The following is a 21,443-nucleotide window of genomic DNA, read 5'->3' as shown; positions in this document are numbered from 1 at the left end:
TGATCTTTCAGAATCTGAAAAGCCAGTGGAGCATAAATATCCTGCACATCGGGGGCAACCGTGAACGTGAAGAATAGACGAATACAACATCACTTCCGTCGTCACGTCCTGCAGCGGCGAACTATGCAGTCTCTGCGTACCGACCAAAAATCCAACGTCGTCATTCGTTACGAGGGAGATCACGCCGGGAAATGTTCGGAGAGAAATTCAGTTGGACCAAGGCAAGAATCATTTTATTATTTCGACATCGTAGACTATAGTTTTTAGCTATGTATAGGTACGATTTATTTTATGAGTGAAATGCACTTTCTATATCTATTTTACTGCGGATGCAAACAATGCTTTTAACATATGAAAGGGACTCGCGAAGTCTGCAGCAATATAATGACCACGAGTTGGCGTGAGCCCATCAACTCTTCTTCACCCTTACACCGTAATGTTCGATGCACATTACGACTCACAGGCCATTTGAGGCTAATTTATATTCAGAGTAATGTATTCAGATGATCATCCATAGATACCTTGCTCGAGTCATGCACTCGGGATTTGAATCTGGAAGCTTGTTTATTTATTTATTTTATTTTTTTAGCGTGACTATGCGTTGGCAAATCTACATGACATGGTCTTTAACTGTCTATAACGTTAACTTTTTCTTCTGCAGGAAAATTCCGCCTTTTTTTGGCTCTTCGCCTTTATTCTTTGGAAAATGGCGTCGCTGGAGGAATATTTCGTAGTTCCCCTCAACCCCCAGTATAACGCGCAAACTCTACTTCGATGGAAGGATCCTATTACGTGGGTTGAAACCAGCTGAACCAGGATAGAGGCAACGCCATTTTGAAATTTGGGAAAACTTGGGTAAAGTGTGAGATTTTTTGATCTGATTTTTTTTTTCATCACGAGCCGCTATATTGGATTGCTTTTCCGTATTTCATCGGACCCCCTCGTATTCGCAGCCACTCCAATAATTTGAAACGTTGGAGAATGTATAGTTACTGTAGGTACAAGTTCTAGTTTTTCAAGACAACAAAAATTCCTCACCCCATATCCTAACGCGGCGCTTATCAATCTTGCCTCTGCAGAATCTAGATATATTCTATAACTATAATACGTGATCGTGAGTGGAAATCCGGAAAGCGGAAAGCGGAAAGAGCTGAAAAGAAGAATGAATAGGGATGGGGGTGATGGCGATGGTTGGTAGCGAGAGGAGGCCAAGAAGCTACGTCTGGGCAGCCCCCTTGGCGCCAACGAGACGCCGCCGGGTTTTGCCAAAAACATATTCCCATCCCACGGATCCACCGAAAGCGGTAGACTCGGCTACCACTATTGTTTTTATGGGCGCCGTAGTTTCATCGCTCGAGAAACTTCTACGTGGAACAAACTTATTACCGCACTATACCGAGAACCCTAAAAATATCGAACGACAGAAGCAAAAAAGACGCAAAAAGAAAAAAAACGCTCGCTTCGTACACACGGTACAAGATTTTCCGAATTTTTCTTTTCAGTTCCCCGATGACCGAAAATTTGGAATAAGTAACAGACGGTGATTTCGCCAGGAGTCACGGGGGTTCTATTCTTGACGGACATTCGTCTATCTTCAGTGGCGATCGGGGCGATAAAGATAAGGATCAATCGCCGTTGGAGTAAATTGGGATGACGATATAGTCCAACTGGATATCTCCATTTCTCCCTTCGGCAATAAATATACAATACAAGGGAAATCATGCGCCAGGCCGTCTGCGTCTAGAACTTCCAACTCCACCTCCGTGGGCGGCAATCAGCCATGTATTACGTCTCCTACTACGTCTGCACCAGGATTCTGTTTCCTAGAGTTTGGAATAAATAGTTGGAATTCGGGGTTCCAGAACCCGCCCTCCCCCCCGACACGCTGCAGCAGCCACTACTCGATCTCCAACGTCGATATCTTTCCGCAGACAGAAAGTCTGGCAGCTATATGTATTTGCCGTATACTTCAGGTATGTGTGTTCATTTGTATCTCAACGTTGCACAGAAGTCCTGTAGAATAGGGAGTTTATATAAGAGACGCCATAACATTTGCAATGTATCTTATATTTACGAAACAGTAACGTTATCGCCTGACTGATTTATTTACTTCATACTTCCATAGTAAAATTACCAATTTCGTCTACGAACGAAAGCACAATTAATTGAGACTTCTTCGCTTTGGTTTTTATTTTTAACAAACAATAATTGTATAAGGTACTGTCTTTTTATTTTTTTTTTTTTGTCTCCTGAAATATGCCATGAAATTCGCAGACCCCTCTCGGTACGCCCCTGAAAAGTTGTCTGGGTCGCAAATAGCCGGCTATTATAAAACGATTGTTTTCAATTTTAACAGATACTCGGCTATTTAGTGATTCGGAAAATCAAATGGGCCAGAGCGTCCGAAAATTCGTGCGGTCCAGAAGCTGAATTTCTGCCGACCCCAAAACCAAGAATTAGGACTCTCCACTCCGCAGGATGTCCGATACGATTTCATAGGCGAACGACTCGGAAGTGATGTATGTTATGTCCGTGTCGACTCATGCTGCAATCGCCCAAACGCCATGCACATTATTCGCAGTCCGGCAGGAAAAAATGGTGAAGAAATTAATTTCAATGTTGGATTCGGTTTTTTCTTTGATTCTTTTTTTTCTTTTTACCAATAGAATTCATCGTCTACTTTTTTTCATTTGTGTTTTTGAATTTCAGGTCGGATAACATCCCTTGTTTCCGCCGTGCGGAGTCTCGACGATGGGTGGCAGCACGAGTTGGTCATCTCATCCACTTACTCTCCCTCCAATTTATCTCACTATGGAATACATGCGTACCAAATATATTTCAAAGCTGAGCTGGTTGATATTGAGGGTCAGATGTCATCGAGTCACGAATGCCGATAATCATCTCCATTCACTCGCCACGGATTTTTAGAAACGCGAATTCTTTTCTTCGCAACTTGCAGATCAGCAGTCGTTAAAAAGTACGTATACCCATGTATGGATTTTACCTAGTTCAGCGAGAAAACACACCTGAGTTTATCCGCCTTGAGGGTTTCCTACCAAACAAATCGTCGGTAACTGAGGGTAGCCTCAATTTTCTCTGAACGTCGCATGTTTTCTCCGTTTCACCAAAACTTTATTTTACTTCATTCTCATACCGAGCGACAACAACCGTCATCTACTGCTGCCGATCAGCATTATTTTTACCATGAAATCCAAACGGTTGTGAGGTAATTTTTTTTAGAATCTGAGCCGCTGGATAAAATTAGCCGGGAATTTAACGATCTTCGAACAGTCAAAATGTATGTGATTTCCGGGAGATAAATATCTCGCAAATTTCGGTACAAAGTCTTGACTGAAATCGAGCAAAAAAAGCACCGTCGTTGACCCGATTAAACGTTATTTTCTCATGGGTCCGAGTTATACGTATAGAGCGATACAAGTGTGGGCTTCGCATGCCCTGTTTTAGTAAAACGATTTTCGCCCACAGAATCTGGTTAGGAATAACTTGCCGTTCTAACCAGCCGTTCGATCTGATCCGTTCGAAACATTGACACATATTTTACAGCATCATTGCTGTTAGAATGGTTATAACGCGTGAGAATATTTTTGAACAAGAGTCGGGATTTCTATGGCGGAGAAATTATTGTATGGAAATGAAAAATCGTTATTCCAAAGTATCTAATATTATCGAACTTGACAAGAGACAACTTCGTCACCGATGTCGTTATGACCGCAGGATACTTATCTGGTCAGGGAGGAAGCGGTGTCTGACATTTCCTTTTCCTCGCCGAATAAGGAATTTTATACGCATTGAAATTCTGTATAACAGATACGTCAAAACTGCAAGAAAAATCATTCGAACCGTCACGGAACCTTCGGACAACATCGGTTGCGCGCAACGTGGATTTGAAAAATAAAATTTTGAAATGATTCGGGTATAAAAGTTCGCGAATTCATTCGGATATCGATAGCCTACCGATTCTCTCTCTTTTCTCGTTAAACCGAACCGAAGAAATCTTTGGGTCGTACAACGACATCGACGATTTCATACGCTCATATCCTTATAAGGTATCAAGATTCTCATTCCGCAGGCTGCTGGCGTAGTAGTCTCGCCGCCCGCTTTTATGTTACATAGTGATTTTGAATAATTGTTTAAAATTCCCTGAAGTGATTCGAGAAAGAACACGACGATCGGTACCTAATTATCATGTTTTAAAAATCGTCACGCGTTACTCCATTTATGTAAAAAGTGTATCTGTAGTTTATCTGGATAAAGGTAGCTCATTGCGTGACCGCGTATAATCGCATGTGTGTGAAACGAAAGAAAATAAAGAAAGAAGCCGAGAGAATGAAATAAAATAAAAAGAAGAGAATTGAAGTGAAACGGTGAAATCGAACTGCGCTAAGTTCAGTGGGTGGCTAACAATTCAACCAGTCGTGATAAACAAACTAGAATGAAACTATCAAATTTAACATAAGAGCGCGAGGTTTAAAATAAAATTATTGTTTTCAGAAATCACAGGGAACAGAAGGTGGACATTTAATTACCAAATGGAAAAATTGTGAAGAGGAAACGTTGACAAATCTACTCTAAAATAAACTTCCTGTCAAGTGTTCTGGACGAGCTGATACCCGGGGCGAACGGAGGACGCTTTTAGTTGGTTTTACTTGGCGCCTATCGAACTTGGGAACGTTGGAATTGAAACGAGTCGTGGTTAGTGTTGTCGTCGGGTGGTTTCTGGACGGCGAGTGACAATTGATTTGTTAAAGATTGGCGCATTTTTTTCTACGTGTGGATACATTAAGCGGTACGTAGACACCATTGGATATATTTTACTTCATTTAATTTCATTCGTTTGTTCAAACATTCGTGCATTATCGATTTATTCACGATTTATACACAGATGGGCGTTTTGCTTAAAAGGAGGTTGCGACGTTGCCGTTTTCCTACAAACTATACTACACTCTACTGGCAGTAAATTTCTGCATTTATATATTTCATAATTTTGCTACCATTGCCATTTGCGATTTCGAATTTTCAGTGGAAAGAAATTTGAATTTCAAGCCGTCATAAATCAAAGTTAGGAGTAGGGCGAGCCCTCTGAAAACTTGGAGAATATTAAAGGTTGGGTTTAGGGTCGACAGATAATGTAATCCTATTGAGAAATCCGTATTCATATCCTAAAATAGATATGATTCACAACAAAAATTGACAGTATTTAAATCCTATCTTATATCTGCTCTTTTATGAATTGCCTCTATACTTAGCCACTTTTTCTAGATTCCTAACTGAAATCATCGAACAATATCTGGATATAGAACATGACAGAATAGTAAGAATTGAGAATACAATTGCGAATAATTTTCCAAGGCATTTGAACACCTTGAAACACGTATAACGTCATTCAACGATTTCAAAGAATTCATTATAACGACCAAAAACGCCCGGTGGAAGGTCACGTATAGTAATTACGTCAGGAGTATCGTGAATAATATTCTCTCATTCTACCTAATGTATAACAGAATGCAAATGCAAAACATTTATTATTATTTCTCCAATAATACGCGAGAGAGGATTACAACACCGGGGGTATGTGGATACTACCTTCTGCTTCTCATATAGACATGTTTTCCAACCCACCAATTTTCCGTTGATTCGCAGTTTTTGTTTATTTAAACAAATTTAAAGCATAATTATTCTCATCGGTATTCCAGCGACTCGATTTCCGTTCCATGGTTGACTGCAACCTACACACACCTCTGAAATATTATCACATTTTATAACGGTAACGTAAGTGCAAAGATATCAGAATATTTTCTACCCACGTGAGAATTACGGTCATTTCTGTGTCCCGTGTGTGTACGTGTGTTCGTGCATTATTTAAATTTGACAAACACGCTTCCGCTCCTATATTTTTATTTACAAAATTCGCCATATAATGACGCGAGTGTAGCATCGCATTCTCCATTCAGTTGCAGCAGGATATGATCTTGACGTTATTTTTTTTATATTCATTTCTTTTTTTTTTCTTTTTTTTTTAAATTATCATTTTTCGTTTTATATTACACTAACAAAACTTCTGCGGTTGAACTGATAAGACAGTGCGTAGCATATAGTCTCTTTTTATTGTATAAGGTATATGCACTTTTCGTATTTTTATTTCAAATGCTCTCTACGCGTGTAAAATAATGAATTAGATTAATCTTTGATGCATTGCGTGAAAAAAAAAAGGAGTAAGAAAAAAGAAAGAAAAGATGGACCGTGAATTGTTTTATTGGACAGAAAGACGAAAGTGAGTTCCGGTATATATGATTTATAAATAGAAACCTCGTCGAGCCGGTCTAAAATAGTCAGAGTAGGATAACAGAACTTTGGAGTCGGCGAAAAATAATATATTCTTCTTAAAAAAATTCTCACAAATGTTCATTGGATAGTCGCAATGTTCAGATTCGAAATTTTAGACACGTAGACTCCGAAACTCTTCTGTCCAGTACGCGCCCTGAGCCCAAAATCAAAAGAAAAAAACGAACCGAGTCCCAAAAAAGTTGATCGCCGTCGACAGCTTCGAGCTAAAATTGAGTCAGAATATGAGTCGATGAAATCTAGATTCGCCGATTAATCATAGAAAATTCTTAGACGAACGTTGATTAATTATTATTCACTCGTATCTTTGATCTGGTGATTCATTATCTTCCTCGTACGTGAGGGAAAAAAAATGACACGTATTCTCTCGTAATTTCATCTGATGTAACTTTCTTACATTCATCCGGTGAGAGAAAGAAAATCACGAGACGATATCCTCCGTGTTATTGTGAAACACATCCGTGAACTTGTGACAATATCCAGATTTCGGGGTCTGGAGCGTAAGAAAACGAAAAGCAAAACCGGAACCGGGTCCGACTGCCGCTGCATCCGCTAAGAGAATAGCGAAAAACGAATTGATGGTCGTGATCACGAGATGAAATCTTCACCTCCCGAACTTTAAGATCGCGAAGAATTCATTCGGATTTCAATTCCTCGTTCTCCGCACGTGCTCGCTATCAATAAGAACATGACGTTTAAATTGATATCGCAAAGGTTAATACTCGTCAGTTGATTCAGAAAATTATATCTTCGAGGTACGCGCGATCCGAGCGATAAATAAAATTCTTACGAAATGATTTCTGTTATGATTACCGTTTTCTGTCATCGCGGTATCGGGTAGCCGCGGATATATGTAGTTTCGAAAAGGGAAAATTGATCGTTGCCGCTGCCGTTGCGGAATTCCTGGACTCGAGTCGATGCACAGCTACTACCAGCTACTGAAAGTCTGTACCAGTCGATAATAGATACACCGCTACTCGACAGTGAAATTCGATACTTTGCACCTCACCTACCTGACAGCGCGGTGAACGAAACACCACGGGGTGTGATTTTATTGACACGATACGATGAGGCGGTAGATCAAAAGTTATCATCGAATAACACCGACTAAAGTAAACCGAACGAAGCTGCATTAGAAATTCTACGTGCGGTTTACGAAACCGGAAATCCTTGAATATTATCAATTTATGGAATAACTGCAAAAAAATATTATTACCTTTTATTTACCACACATGTAATACGTACACACATCGCGTGTAGTTGTACACATGTAGCCACGTACGTGTATAACGATATAATTATAATGAGGTCGCTTGTCTACTCGACGTGAGGAAAAAGAAAATTTTGCAAAATTATTTTGAAATTATACTTGTGTATAAAAATGTAATGACGTGTTCTATGGGAAATTACCTAGTCGGTAACAGAGCCATACACGTATAATTTAATCTTATCTATGCCGTTTCTCGGTACGTGAGGACACGAGAAGAAAATCTAAAAACTTTTTATCCTTTTTATCGGATATTTTTTTCCTTTTGCGAGGGGTTGCGATGTTTAACCATCGAGTGTACGTGTAACACATATATATACATATATTCATAAGCACATGCAAATGACGGACAAAGACGTTCGTGTACAGATGCATATGCCATTATCTATGTATTTTTTATATAGAAAAAATTAAAGGAAAAAAACGAGAAAGAAATTGTAAAAGGACAAAGAATAGAATACAACAGGGGGTGACAAAAGAGCAAAAAGGCGAGAAAAATAGGGGTAAAAAAGAGAGAACTAGGAAGAAGATGAAAACAAAAGAATAGTAAAAGGTAGAAGACAAAAGGCAAAAGTAGCTGCTGCTTTTGCTCCTACTAGGAAGCTGCAGCAAAAAATAAAAGCAAAACATCATCCACCTATACGTATAAAAGTGGTGTGGTTTCACATATACATAGTGTATGTAAAGATTCTTATATACCTACGTTCTTGCGTACGTATATATACACGTTATTTTTGAAGGGGGTGTATTTAAGTACATATACGTATATATTTTCATCGGGGGAGGCTCGGGGGTAAAAATGTCCTAATAAGTTGTGTAAATATATACCAAGAGAGCCGGGGATTTTTACACGTCTTTTCTATAAGAAACTGTGTGTATAATATCCACGGGGCACTCAACCGATATAAACAACCACCGCACACTATCCCCATGTATTATGAAATCTCATGTGTGAGAAGAAAAACGTACATAGGAATTATACGTACGCGCGCCTATACGTGCACGCAATACTTGAGTTAGACGGTGGGTAACGCGCGCGCGCGTTTACGCCAAAGATATAAGGATAATCCATTAGGCGACCTGTAACCCAAAACTCGACAAACAAGGGTGAACTTGGATTAAATATATGAGCGTATCGGAGGGGCAAAAATATAGGAAAAGAGCTAAGAAAGGGAAGACACGAAAGGTCCGGTAAAACACTGCGAATTGTCATTGCGCTGCAAAGGAAAGGGAGCACCGAGCGATTGATAAAATTCTACGTTACACGAAATAGGAAAATCAATTTCTCCACCGACTTCACGCGGTCACTTTTTTTCCAAACTTCCATTCTTACGGGTCGTGAGGTGTGAGAAAATTGCGCCGTACATGAACTTGTAATACCGCATCGGTTAGAATTGGATTTATCGTCTATGGGAACCTTAAAAAAAAGGCATCGTACCGATACATGTGTACTTTATTTCTCTCTTTTCCTTCTTTTATACACTATTTCTCTTTCTTTCTCTCGTCTGCTGCCGGACAATCTCGTTATAACGTTACACTTCGCGAAGGGGTGATCGAGGGGGGGGGGGGGGTAGGGACCGGTCATGGATTTATTACGGGGTTGTTACCACGAGCTTATTAGCCGTTCCCTTTATCGCGTACAACATTCCGCGGACGTCCTCCGATACACACGGGATATGATACGGCGGGAGTCCAGATCATCCTATATCATCGACGCTCGAACAAAAAAGAGGAGAAAGAAGAGGTGATGTGAAAATGATACCGAACAGAGAGAGAAAATGTGAAAATTATAATCACCGTTTACCGCATAGATAATTACAAAACTGAGAGTCTCGTGGTGTGTACAGAGGCTATTGCGAGAATGAATTGTGACAATAAGAATAAGGCGGAGCGTTGAATTTCGTTTATGAAGAACGAAGGGAAGAAAAAAATCTTTTTCATCTCCCGCGATGGCTTAAAGATCTGCGGGCGTGGAAGATGAGGGTAAACGAGACACGGTGCGTGTATACCGCAAACAGCTTGGATTATATCCTACTCTGAGCACTCAAATTGCAATCAATACACACTATACCACCGTGCCGCTTTTCCTCTCCCTCCCTCCCTCCCTCCCTCCCTCTCTCTCTCCTCTCTCTTACTTTAGCTTCTCGCATTTGTAATAGGATAATTCATCCCCGTCGTCCTACAGTCGAGCTGCTTCTACATATGAGAAACGTTTTAATCTTCCTTCAATATCCAGCCTATCGTTGAGTAAATGCAAAAAAATCTTTGCATATCTGCGCTCTCCTAGAAACTATGATTCTCAACAGACCGGTAAAATCGATCCGGAAAAATCAAATCGAAAAAGGAATCGATCAAAATTCGGTCCCATTGACGCGGAACGCCCCATACATCTATTTATCTTCTTTTTGATTTTGATTTTTTTCTTTTTCGGTTACGCGAAGGTGCGCCCGGGTCGAAACGCGAATAATATGCTACATGTGAGCGTGCGTAATTTTGTGCGAATACGTGTATTTACGAAATGTACTCGTGTACACGTGTAATTTGTGTGTATACACATAGGTGTAGGCGCGTGTGTGCGTGGTATACCTACGCTATGCCGTGTACAACGATCCCCGGCATATCACCCCCTCATACTGTAGTGTACGATACTATATGGAGCCAGCATCACCGGCAACGTCTCGGCGTTGGTAGGCGCCAGAGCGTCGCGGCGCCACCCCCGGCGCCCGTCACACGGCCGCCAATCCTCCCCACAGACCCCACCGAACCCCTGCCCCCGAATTTCTGCCCGCGAAAATCGCTACCCCTTTCTCTACACCCCCCCCCCCCCCCCCCCCCCCCATTCCGTTTGTATGTATACACCTATACGCGCATGCCGTCAACGTGGTCCTATTAAATACATGTGCAAAATAAACCGCAAAACCAACGCCCAAAATAACGACAGAAATTTGAAAAAAACAAAAAAATTCATAAATTACTTAAGCCATCGAACACCGTTGCGGAAAAATCCATAGAAATAGCTAGGAACCCGAAAAAAGATAATGATATGTTCAGGTATTTAGAATTTTTTCAAGTATCGGGCACTATTTTTTTTTCTATAACATCCCCCTTCTTCTCCATCAAACGATCGAGGTGTACGTGATCTGCGTAAATTTTCCAAAGGAAGAGACTGTCATGTTGCATACCAACCAATTGACCGTTTGATATAAAACGTTGCCCAGTGTATATACGTGTGTATATAAATTTTATACGTTCTGTACATACACTGCAATCAGACGAACCAAGTGGAACTGCAATTGCAATACATATAGTGGATCTAGAACTAGAGTGGACGCGAGTTCGGTTTATAACCCAATTTTATCTCTAACGTGAAATCTCTAAAAGTGTCCTAAAATTTCGTCGATAGAACCGAGTCTAATAGGGTTTTTATACGTACCACATATATTTAATATAATTTTATATTATCTTTCAGATTACAAATGCCGTGGAAAAATTTTAATCCGTGTACTCGAGGGTAGATGCAAATACACGTCTATCGAGTAATTGTCTTTAATTTTGCTTTTTTCTTGCCCCCAGGAAAAAGACGACCCTTCACATCGGTGGAGAGAATATGCACGTACATTTAAACACACGTTGTACAGTTTGAACGCACACTGCAACTGCAGGGATCTTGGAAATAAGGAAAAGAGATCGCAAGGAAAACCGAAAACGACCCGCCGAAGTAAAAACGAAATAATAAGGGAAAATAGGAACAACGACAACGAAATTCAACGGAAATAATTCGAACATCTTTACACATCGTTATTGAGGGTGAGTAAAATTTTTTGAAAATAGTCGTCGCTTCGTACACTGCGCTGCAACGACTTTATTTTAATTTCTCTCTTTTATTCGTTCTTTGTAATTTACAACTGCCAAAGTCCGATGCTTTATAAGAACATGTTAAATGAGATTTCGCAGCAACCACCCCACAACGGGTGATCATGATCCGCAGGATAATATAATGATCGTAAGGACTTATAAAAAATATATATATAGATATACGAAGGTTGTAAAATATATTTAATTGAGACAAATATTGATCGTAAAATTTGAATAGGCACTCCGTAATGCCCAGAACGTGCTTCAGGTCGGTACTAAGTTCGTTAAGTGGGTATAGGTAGTAACGTGAGGTATGGGTTGTTGGATGTATAGATGAATATAAGAGAGAAGGAGAGGAGGCGCATTGCATTTTCTTCTCTTCTGCTTGTGATCCAATTCGCGATGTCACGACGATGACGGGGAGATACCGTATAAAAGGTTATTTATTATACCCATACCGCAATTCTTAACTGATCTCTTTTAATACTGCAACTATGGAAATCATCAATCTCTCGTCTCTCGACTTAATTCGCATATAATTTCAGATCGTAGAACCGCCTGACGATTTGGATTCGTATTCGGGGGCGGGGGGGACGGGGTGAAGGTTCTCTCGCAAAAAACCAACTAACATAGGAAAGATAATTCATTCGAATTGGATTCTCGCGCGCTTATAGTCGAACAAATATGACGTCATAGAGAAGATCAATGACGAAAATGTTTTAAAGGGATGCTGGTACACTCCCCTCCCTGCATTGCTCCCGTGGCTCTGCTGCTGCTGACGTCGCGACGCGACGCGACGCGTCGAGTTTTGTCACCCTACCCAGTAGAACTAACGATATAAAACTATAACACTCCATGGTAGTGGTGGGGATTTTCGTTAGCCAATCACAGAAGACCAGACAGTTTGGCGCCAATCGTATAAAGTTATGTCTGTACTCTGTGCAGCGACTCAAAGAGACGGGGAATAACAAACGTATACCACAATCCCATCCGAATCGCTATCGTCTATTCAAGTTTCATACATACGTGTACGCACGTATCTATCTACACATAAATCGCTACGCGTGTACCTGTGCACTCTCCCATGTACCGTTCTATCTATGGTTTCATAGATCTCATTTTTCATTCTGCATTTATAGCCCCATTTGTTCTGCTCCCTGCTACCGACTACCTTATACTATACCCTGCGCATGGCACAGCCACCTATAAAAATCTCAAGTTTTTGAAAACCTTTTGGAAGAAGAACAACAATGAGAGTAAAAACTGGAAAGAAAAATCACCATATCCGTGCAATCTGAACTTGAATTTATTCAATCGTTAGAAAACGTTATCGTTTCCTTGGTTTTTTTTTTTTTTTTATTTTCTCTCTTATTTCTCTCTTCGTCGTCGAACGGTCCGCAATTAAGGGATGCAGCGAAAATCCCTCAGTAACGAAAGAAAAACATCGATATAATTATATACGGTATATAGGTACGGTGCAAATACCTTGCAACCATTTGTCTTCCACGGAAGTCTCCACCGCGCGGTGCAACGCGCTGCGAAGCCGTTCGTCTCTCTGCTTAACTTATACGCTTTTGTACGTATGTATAAGTACATAGGTAGTACGTATGTACGTGTAGACAAATTCTGTATAATTCACGCCGCGGTGTAGCGTACATAGATATGTAGATGGAAGAGATAGATAGATGGAAGGTGCGAAGGTCCACATGCCTAGGTGGTCACGTATTACCTTCATCTTATACAGATGTATTTTCGCCCCATGTAGGTGAATCGAAGGTGGAAGGTAGAAACTAGGAGCTAATGCTGGGAGCATCGGCTAGGGTTCCTCCCTGCGGGCCGAGCGCGGAGCGCTCACCTCACTTCCTGCATAAATTGCTTGTGTGTCTCAATTCACCCCCAACGGGGTGTCCATTCCGTCTATTCTGTCCATTCTCTTCATTCTCTTAGGCATCTCGTGCACCCTAAAATGCCCCCCTCCCTTCGACTCACTTAATATCTATACATCCATGTACACCGTCACGTATATATTCCATGTACCGTACATACCACCCCTGCACAGCGTGCACAGAACTCGCATTATCAAACTACCCCCACAACTTTTCACCTCGTAATACCGTTCCCTGAAAGAGAGGCCTTTTTTTTTTTGTTTTTTCTCTTCGCTCTAGAATCGAGCTACTTGTGTAATTTCATTTAAACATCATACGACGCGTGTAGATTGCGATTCGAACGAAAGAGAGGAAAGAAAAATGGAGGGAAATTTGAGAAAGCATCCCGTCGAAGAATAAAATGAAAAAGTATTCGGTACTTATTTCGCTCTGAATACATCCAAGCGAGCATCGAAAGTTTCTCAAAGTTCATCTGGAGTGATTTTCACTTCCGGTTTTATCGGTGGAACTCGTTTATTCATTTATTTATTTATTTAGTTATTTTGTTCCTCGAGTAATCGTTCTATTTCTTTATTTTTCGGTTTCCCCCTCCCGGTCGACGTCGTTCCGGTAGTTCGAAAGTAGGGATAAGGGTTCGGGGTTGCTACGCGTTTCTCGTATCGCGCAACCCCCGTCGTATATACGGGGCGGGGTGGTTGGCGCAGGCGCTTATCGTCGACCCTAAGGGATGCTCGGGGTACCCTCCGCGAGGCGACAGACACATCACTTCCTTGGCGACTCCGCTGCGAGCAACATCCCCTTCCTTCTCTCTACCCTTACAAACGGTACTTGGACGTATATTTCATACAACAGACCAGAGAAACCCTTCGACTCTAATTCTTTATCCATTTTATACCTCGGGATTCAAACTATAACCGACTACACACACGTACGACTTTGACTTTGATTTTAATCGAACAGAGAAAAGTCACCATTTTTTTTTTTTTTTAAGACAACGAAATTTTCTATTTATTCATTATTTCATTTCGTCGGTTTTTTTTCTCCGTCAATTCACCCCTGAAGTCAGAGGCTTTTAAAAGAGAAAAATTCAGAGCAAGTTGTATCTTCTCCAGACAAAATTTCCCTTCCTCCCTGTAAAATTTCACATATTATCGGAGCGCCCAAAGGAAAATGTTGTATACACTTTATTCGATTATTCTTACCTTCCTGCTAAAATCGGTATCTGAAATCTAACAATAATAATCAGTTCGACGAAAATTTGTATCTAATACGAAAGCAGAAGTCAACAAAATTTACACCGAAACGAATCATCGAGCATCTCGAACGGTCCAGACACCTCACCTATAGTCTCACATCATCAATTCGGGTTCAAAGGTCGCGAAGCTCTGAGCTTAACACTCGAAATCAAACTTCCCGAATCACTACTGTAAAAATTCTACCCTATTTTAATATCATGGACGACTTCGAATTTCAACGAAACGTTATCAGGTGAACATATTTATCTCATACTATGTAGATTTGTTTTTGTTGTTACTTGCCTGATGTTCTTGTTTTCTTTTTGTATGCTAATAATATTGTTCTAATCCTTCGTCTCATCTGAAATTATCTGGTATTAGTTTGTTAGTTTTTTCGTAGAGCAATTTTTTTCTGTACATTTTGTTGTTGTCGCTGTTGTTGTTAGTGTTGAGTAAATGACGAGTAGATGCGCGACTCTGCTTTTCGTTTTCCCATTTATCGAACCAACGAGATTGCAAAAAATGAAAATTACATAATAAAGTTTCAGGTAATTATCGAGAGGCAACGAAAATCTAATCAGACTTCAAAGTAGGGTGTACCTATATTCGTGCAAAAAGTATAAATTAATAATCGTTTGAAATTATCATAAAGTAACCGCTTCTCAAATATAACGATATCGTCATTCGTTCACCGATTTAATTATCTCGTTACACATTTCTCGTCGAATGAAACAACGTGATAAAAATTTCTGTCAAACTTTATCAGCGTGTTAAAGGTGGCTAATTTCCAATGATGCTATTATTTATATACTTCCACAATTGTTCCTTGTTTTTTTTTTTTTTTGTTCGCAAAATCAAAAGAAATACGAGATGAAAAATATACACCAACAGAGAAATCTGTGTGTCATAAAATCCTCGATTACCCTGCAACGCGAGTAGATGAAATTTTGTACGCGAAGAAATTAAACAATTTTCAAACAACTTTACATGAAATTAATTTACACATTTCTATGCACGATAATAGTTGGATAATTTGTGAATGCTTGTTTGTCTTCCAGTAGGTACGTTACGAATTTCGTGGAGTTTTTTCAACCCTTACGATACGCCCCCTTCGTTGTTTCTTTATTTTTAAGTTGCGAAGAATTAACACCATCGAAATAATAATTAAAGAAAAAAAAATCGTCGCGATAATTTCTTCGGGGTTTCGCACATCGCCTTCGGAAATGGGTTTCTACCTACGGGGGCGGCAACGGGGGATGAGGGAAAAACGGGGGTAGAAGGGAACGTACAGTTCATGTGTTCGTTACTGGGGCAGAACTGCGCAGAAGCTTTTATTCTCTCTCCCTCGCTCTCCAGATACTCGTGTATTAGAAAAATTGTAAATATCAACCGCGTTTCGGTAACATTGCTATGCGAATTCTACACTTATTCTTCATTCTACTTCCACTTGTGCTGCTGCGCGCGTTCAACTACCCCCTCGTTCGCTCAACTCTGTACCGGATTTTTTTACTTTACGCACTACCCCCATCTAGTACGTACTGATAAACTCACTCGCGGCGTTAAATCTACTTCTACATTTCGGTTTCGACTCGGTACCAGTGCGGACGTGTCTCCGATCCACCAGATTTTACCGGTCTTTCTACATTTCCGACAAAGAATCATTAATAAAATATCAAATCTATTCAATAATTCATTACAAAATAATTCTACCGTTTAATTCGGTTTTAATATTTTTTAAACTTTTCGTTTCGAGTGCTGGAACAGAAATAAAAAGTGTGTGAATAAACTTATCGAAGTTTAACGAAGATTCTTTGAATTATTATTCAATCATTACTTCTGTTTTAATTGTTTTGTTCTCTCTCGTTATAACCGCGACATTTTAACGTTGTTTATGAATGGTTATAACATTCAATGAGATATGGAGTTGAATCCGTGCTGCAGTTTTATCGGTATGATAAATTATATTTATACAAAAAGTCAACATAGAAGTGAAAGATCTCGGGGTTTTTGTGCTGGAGAATTATCTTCGGAATGTACATCGAGTAATTCCTCCATAACGCGATCTTGGGTATATCCACGGATTACCAGAATATAATAATCTGCATCTCTTAATCATCGTGTGTGTTTTCATGATCGTTGTAGACGACATTCGTTTGCCTTTCTAGAAGGTAATCATCATATTCATTAGATATATCAATATTTTATTCAACGACATTCCATCAAATAGAATTATATTATTCGCTATTCTAAAGAAATATGATTTCTCCCTCATCGCCGCTGCTACATTTCATCCCCTCGATTCTCACGGGCAAAATAAGAGGAGATATGAGAAAAAATAATGTAGTATAAAAAGGAAAAAAGAAAAACTGATAAGTCAGGTGGTCGGGACTGAGACGAAGATGTGGGATGGGGATGGGGTTGGGATAACAAGGTATCAAGACGGACTCCGCGGGTTTTTTTTTATGAACGCGATAGAAGAAGAAGAAAAAGGGAGAGAAAATTCGAGGAAAGAGCGGGCTGCTGCTAACAGCTGGGTTGGTTTGGGTGTCGTTCTGCCCCGGTTGGCCTCAGTTTACTCCGAGGTTTCCCCCGGGTTTTCGGTTTTATCCCTCTTCGCCTCATCTCTCCCGGGATTTTCGGGATGCGGCGGGGCGGGGGAGCGGATCGGGACGGGGTGCTGGATTCCCACTCCGACCGGACTCGACCGAAACTCTCCTCTTTCTTATTCTTCGATATACGTACGGACGCGAACGCTCTTTTTCACACCTGGCTCTCTTAACGACCGTAGGGGTTAAATAAATCTACGTAGGTACCGCGCGCTCTTCTCTTTCTCGGTTTTTTTTCTCTCCTTTTCTTTTCTTCTTCTTTTTCTTTTCCTTTCTTTTCTTCAACCCTTGCACCGTCTTCTTCGATCGCTTATTGTATATACTTCTATATATAACGCCGTCTCAATGGGTCAACCAAGTGGATACCGTCCCTCTGATCTCCCCAACAACACCCGCAAAGACTAGCTAGGCTTATTTTCTAGGGGGCGATGAACGAACCAACCCTGTTATAAGTATTCCACTATACAGAGGAGGCTTCAAAACTCCCTCAAGAGTTTTTCCCGACCGCATAGATAAAGCTAGTTATGCAATCTTTCTTCTATTATATTCATTCACAACACATATTCTATTCTTCTACAAGATAACGGAATTTTGCTATCCTCTACAGCATTCGGTCAACGAAATAGATAAAAGCAACGGACTTTATTAAAACAACAAACTTTTATCATCATCGGTATTACTCTCCCATATGCACATCCGTTAGAAAACGTATTGAGATCATTCATTTTTGCTATTAGAACTGAGTTACGAAACATTCAATTTTTGCCATCAATGCACGTTACAAATGCACACGTTTTTCTTCGTTTTCGTTTTATCTGCATTATAATTGTGCCTACTGTCGTCGATGTTTAAGAATGGGAAAATGAAACAAAAGGAACATATCATACAGAGGAGACGAGAGTTGTAGGGCAACAGAAACCGCGTGATGACGATGATGACGACGATGATGATGATGATGACGATGTGGGATGTGTGGAAGAAAAAGCATACGTGGGACGATGCATCATGAGCATGTTGTGTGAGGAGGGAAAACAGCCAAGCGTACATATTTCTGCACCTTTCTTTTCTGAATTCTATACCTACATGGTATATGGTGATGGTGATGGTGGTCCGCTTGAGTTTGACACAGTCAGAGGCGGGGTTGCCTGGCAACCTGGCAACCTAAGGGTGCTGCAGGAACCCCCAATGGCGTGGACAGACGAGAACCTTACGGAGAGACGAACGGAATTAATTCTCGATGTATAGTGTAGAGAAAAAAAAACGTACCGCTGTTCGCCTAACGCGATAAACTCGTGAGAAGGCCGAAGGAAAACTAAAATGAATTGTGTACCTCACGCCCCTTCTACGGTCAAATGAAACACCCCCGAGTTTAATAAACCATATATAACGTTCCCGCCCCTCTGCTCGAGATCTGTCGTCATTCCAAAGTCTTGGGACGATTTTTTAAAGGGTTCTGAGTCACGGCCGATCTGCTTTTCTATCTTTTTGATATTTCTCTTTTAAAAATTGCACAGAATAGGGCGGAATCTTTTTCTCTTCTTTCTTTTTTTGACGCTCGCAAACCGCGGGGGGTGAGTGAAAGGAAATTGGGATAAGGAAATACGGGAAGAGACACTATATACTACGTAATGTTATCCCCCCCCCTTATACTCCGGAAACATAACGATTTGTAGGAAGTGAAACTGCGTTATTATCCCACCGACTCAATTTCGTAATCACATTTTCATCCCCTACGCAAGTTAATTCCTTGATTTCATTCCGCCAATTTAATGCCGGGCAGGGAGGCGGCGGTATATGTAACTATATAAGGGTGTCTAATGCCTACGCCCATGGATAAGTTGCACCCTATCGCAAATACTATGCCAAATCCAAAGTGTGCAATGAGAAGATCAATATATGTATAGATAGCTACTTAGAATTTATTCATGTGCTTGTTAGATGTAGCACAAAATGTCAGTAAGGATATTTTTAATTTTATTGATATTCTAGACTCGGCTGACCGTGCCTGCGATTATGAAACGAGCATGTTTTTTTTTTCTTTAATTTTAATTTTATAATTATTTGGCGAAAAATTTTCTCTTGCTTATGAAATTTCATTTTAACGTGATGAAATTTTGTGGTTTCAGTCGGTTGATTCGGGAGGATTTCGTGCACGCAGAAGATCACCTTCGGCTGTCGCAATGGCCACGCTATCACTGCGAATCTCCATTCCGGAGAAAAATGCAACAAAAATGATGCAGTTCGATCCTACCACCTCAGTATATGACGCTTGTCGCGTTATCAGAGAGAAATTAACAGACGCCTCTGGCATGGGACAGCGTAAGTGAATCAAAAAGAACATTCCGATACATCTCAGTGGATAAAATATTTATTTGTTTGGGTATTCATGTATTTTTTCCTCGAAATAGCACACGATTATGGTCTCTTTTTGGCGGATGAGGACATAAAGAAGGGTGTGTGGCTTGAGCCAGGGCGGAACCTGGATTATTATATCCTGAGGAATGGAGATCTACTCGAATATCGTAGAAAGTTAAGAACACTGAGAGTGAGGATGCTCGATGGAACCTTGAAGACTCTGTTGGTCGACGATAGCCAACCCGTCGCTAATTTAATGGTGGTTATCTGCACGAAAATCGGACTCACCAATCACGACGAGTATTCGCTCGTCAGAGAATTACCGGACGAAGAAACGGAGAACGCAAAACCGGGAAACTTTGGTACACTGACTCTGAAGAGACGAAAAGAGGAGAAGGGAGAGAGGGATGCAAAAATGGACCAGCTCAGGAAAAAGCTCAAAACAGACGACGAAGGTAATGATTAAAAATCAATAATTCCGCTCCTTCATTTCATCAACGTGTGTTTCCTACCACTTTCCAGTAAACTGGATCGACCCGAGTCAGACCCTCAGAGAGCAAGGAATCGACGAACATGAAACTGTCCTACTCCGCAGAAAATTCTTCTTTTCCGATCAAAATATCGACAGCAGAGATCCCGTTCAACTCTCCTTACTCTATGTACAGGCGAGGGATGCGATTTTGGACGGAACTCATCCTATCATACAGGAGAAAGCCTGCATCTTCGCTGGTATTCAATGCCAGATACAATTCGGAGATTATAAGGAAGACAAACATAAAACTGGATTTCTCGAGTAAGTTAAAATTCGTATTTAAAGAACTTGATATCGGTCAAATTATTTATACCATCCTCGTAACTTTATCCTTGTTTTAAACAGTCTGAAAGAATTCCTGCCTCAGTCTTACGTTAAAGTGAAGGGAATAGAGAAAAAGATTTTTGCCGAACATAAAAAACATGCCGGATTATCCGAGCTGGACGCAAAGGTCTTGTACACGAAGACAGCGCGCTCCCTGAATACCTACGGAGTCACCTTCTTCCTGGTCAAGGAAAAGATGAAGGGGAAGAACAAACTAGTACCACGTCTTCTCGGTATCACCAAAGATTCAGTGCTACGTTTGGACGAAAGGACCAAAGAGATTCTGAAGACCTGGCCTCTGACCACTGTGAGACGATGGGGAGCTTCTCCTAATACATTCACATTCGATTTTGGCGATTATTCCGATCAATACTACAGCGTACAGACAACCGAGGCGGAGCAGATCGTGCAGCTCATCGCTGGGTACATTGACATTATTATGAAGAAACAGAAATCCAAGGATCACTTCGGAATCGAAGGGGACGAAGGATCAACCATGGTGGAAGACAGCGTATCACCTTTGCAGTAAATAGCTTTTCATTTGCCCTCTCGCCCCTTCCAATAATTATAACAGCATGTGATTCAAATAACCACCCTGTCTGATGAATATAATCCAAAATAATAATCGAACTCAATTTTCGGTTCAACTCCGGTACAATTATTTTTATCTCGACAGAGCCACGATTATGCAGCACGAAACGAGTAGCGTCGGGAAGGGAAATATCGAATCTGTGGCCTTACCTGTTGTCGTGAGAGCTGGAGGAGATGGTAATCTATTTTTATTTATTATTTTATCACATTTTCCTGATGAATATGATTATTAGATGTTACCTAGCAAGCTCTGCCAGCTTTTGTCAATTCCTACACGAACTTGTAAAATATTTAGATATGAATCGTACCTAATTTTTGCACAGTGTTACAATCGGCAAATTCCTTCTGCCTACTAAATTACCACGACACGTCATGTTTTTCCTTCAAACGTTCTGCCGATCACACGGAAATTTATTATTATTTTTTTGT

The 21,443-nt window shown here is 40.6% G+C and overlaps 1 protein-coding gene across 3 annotated transcripts in view; it reads left to right on the top strand.

Annotated features, from left to right (window-relative positions):
* Positions 1–4,148: 4,148 nt before the first annotated feature.
* The window catches only part of LOC105683606 (talin-1), a 28,768-nt gene continuing 11,473 nt past the window's right edge, over positions 4,149–21,443 (top strand). Inside the window, exons 1-7 of one of the 3 annotated variants that reach the window (XM_048659123.1) lie at positions 4,149–4,807; positions 11,204–11,437; positions 19,339–19,531; positions 19,621–20,022; positions 20,090–20,360; positions 20,445–20,948; positions 21,100–21,191. In XM_048659123.1, coding sequence (XP_048515080.1) covers positions 19,393–19,531; positions 19,621–20,022; positions 20,090–20,360; positions 20,445–20,948; positions 21,100–21,191 — 1,408 coding nt within the window. In that variant the 5' untranslated portion in view covers positions 4,149–4,807; positions 11,204–11,437; positions 19,339–19,392. Of the gene's footprint in view, positions 4,808–11,203; positions 11,438–14,840; positions 14,860–19,338; positions 19,532–19,620; positions 20,023–20,089; positions 20,361–20,444; positions 20,949–21,099; positions 21,192–21,443 lie in introns of those variants that run through there. The other 2 variants (XM_048659122.1, XM_012396333.2) reach the window with 2 other exon arrangements.

Source organism: Athalia rosae, chromosome 7 (assembly GCF_917208135.1).
Source record: "Athalia rosae chromosome 7, iyAthRosa1.1, whole genome shotgun sequence".
Taxonomy (NCBI): Eukaryota; Metazoa; Arthropoda; class Insecta; order Hymenoptera; family Athaliidae; genus Athalia; species Athalia rosae.
Note: the sequence above shows the minus strand (reverse complement) of the source record. Positions and strands in the feature narration are given on the sequence as shown.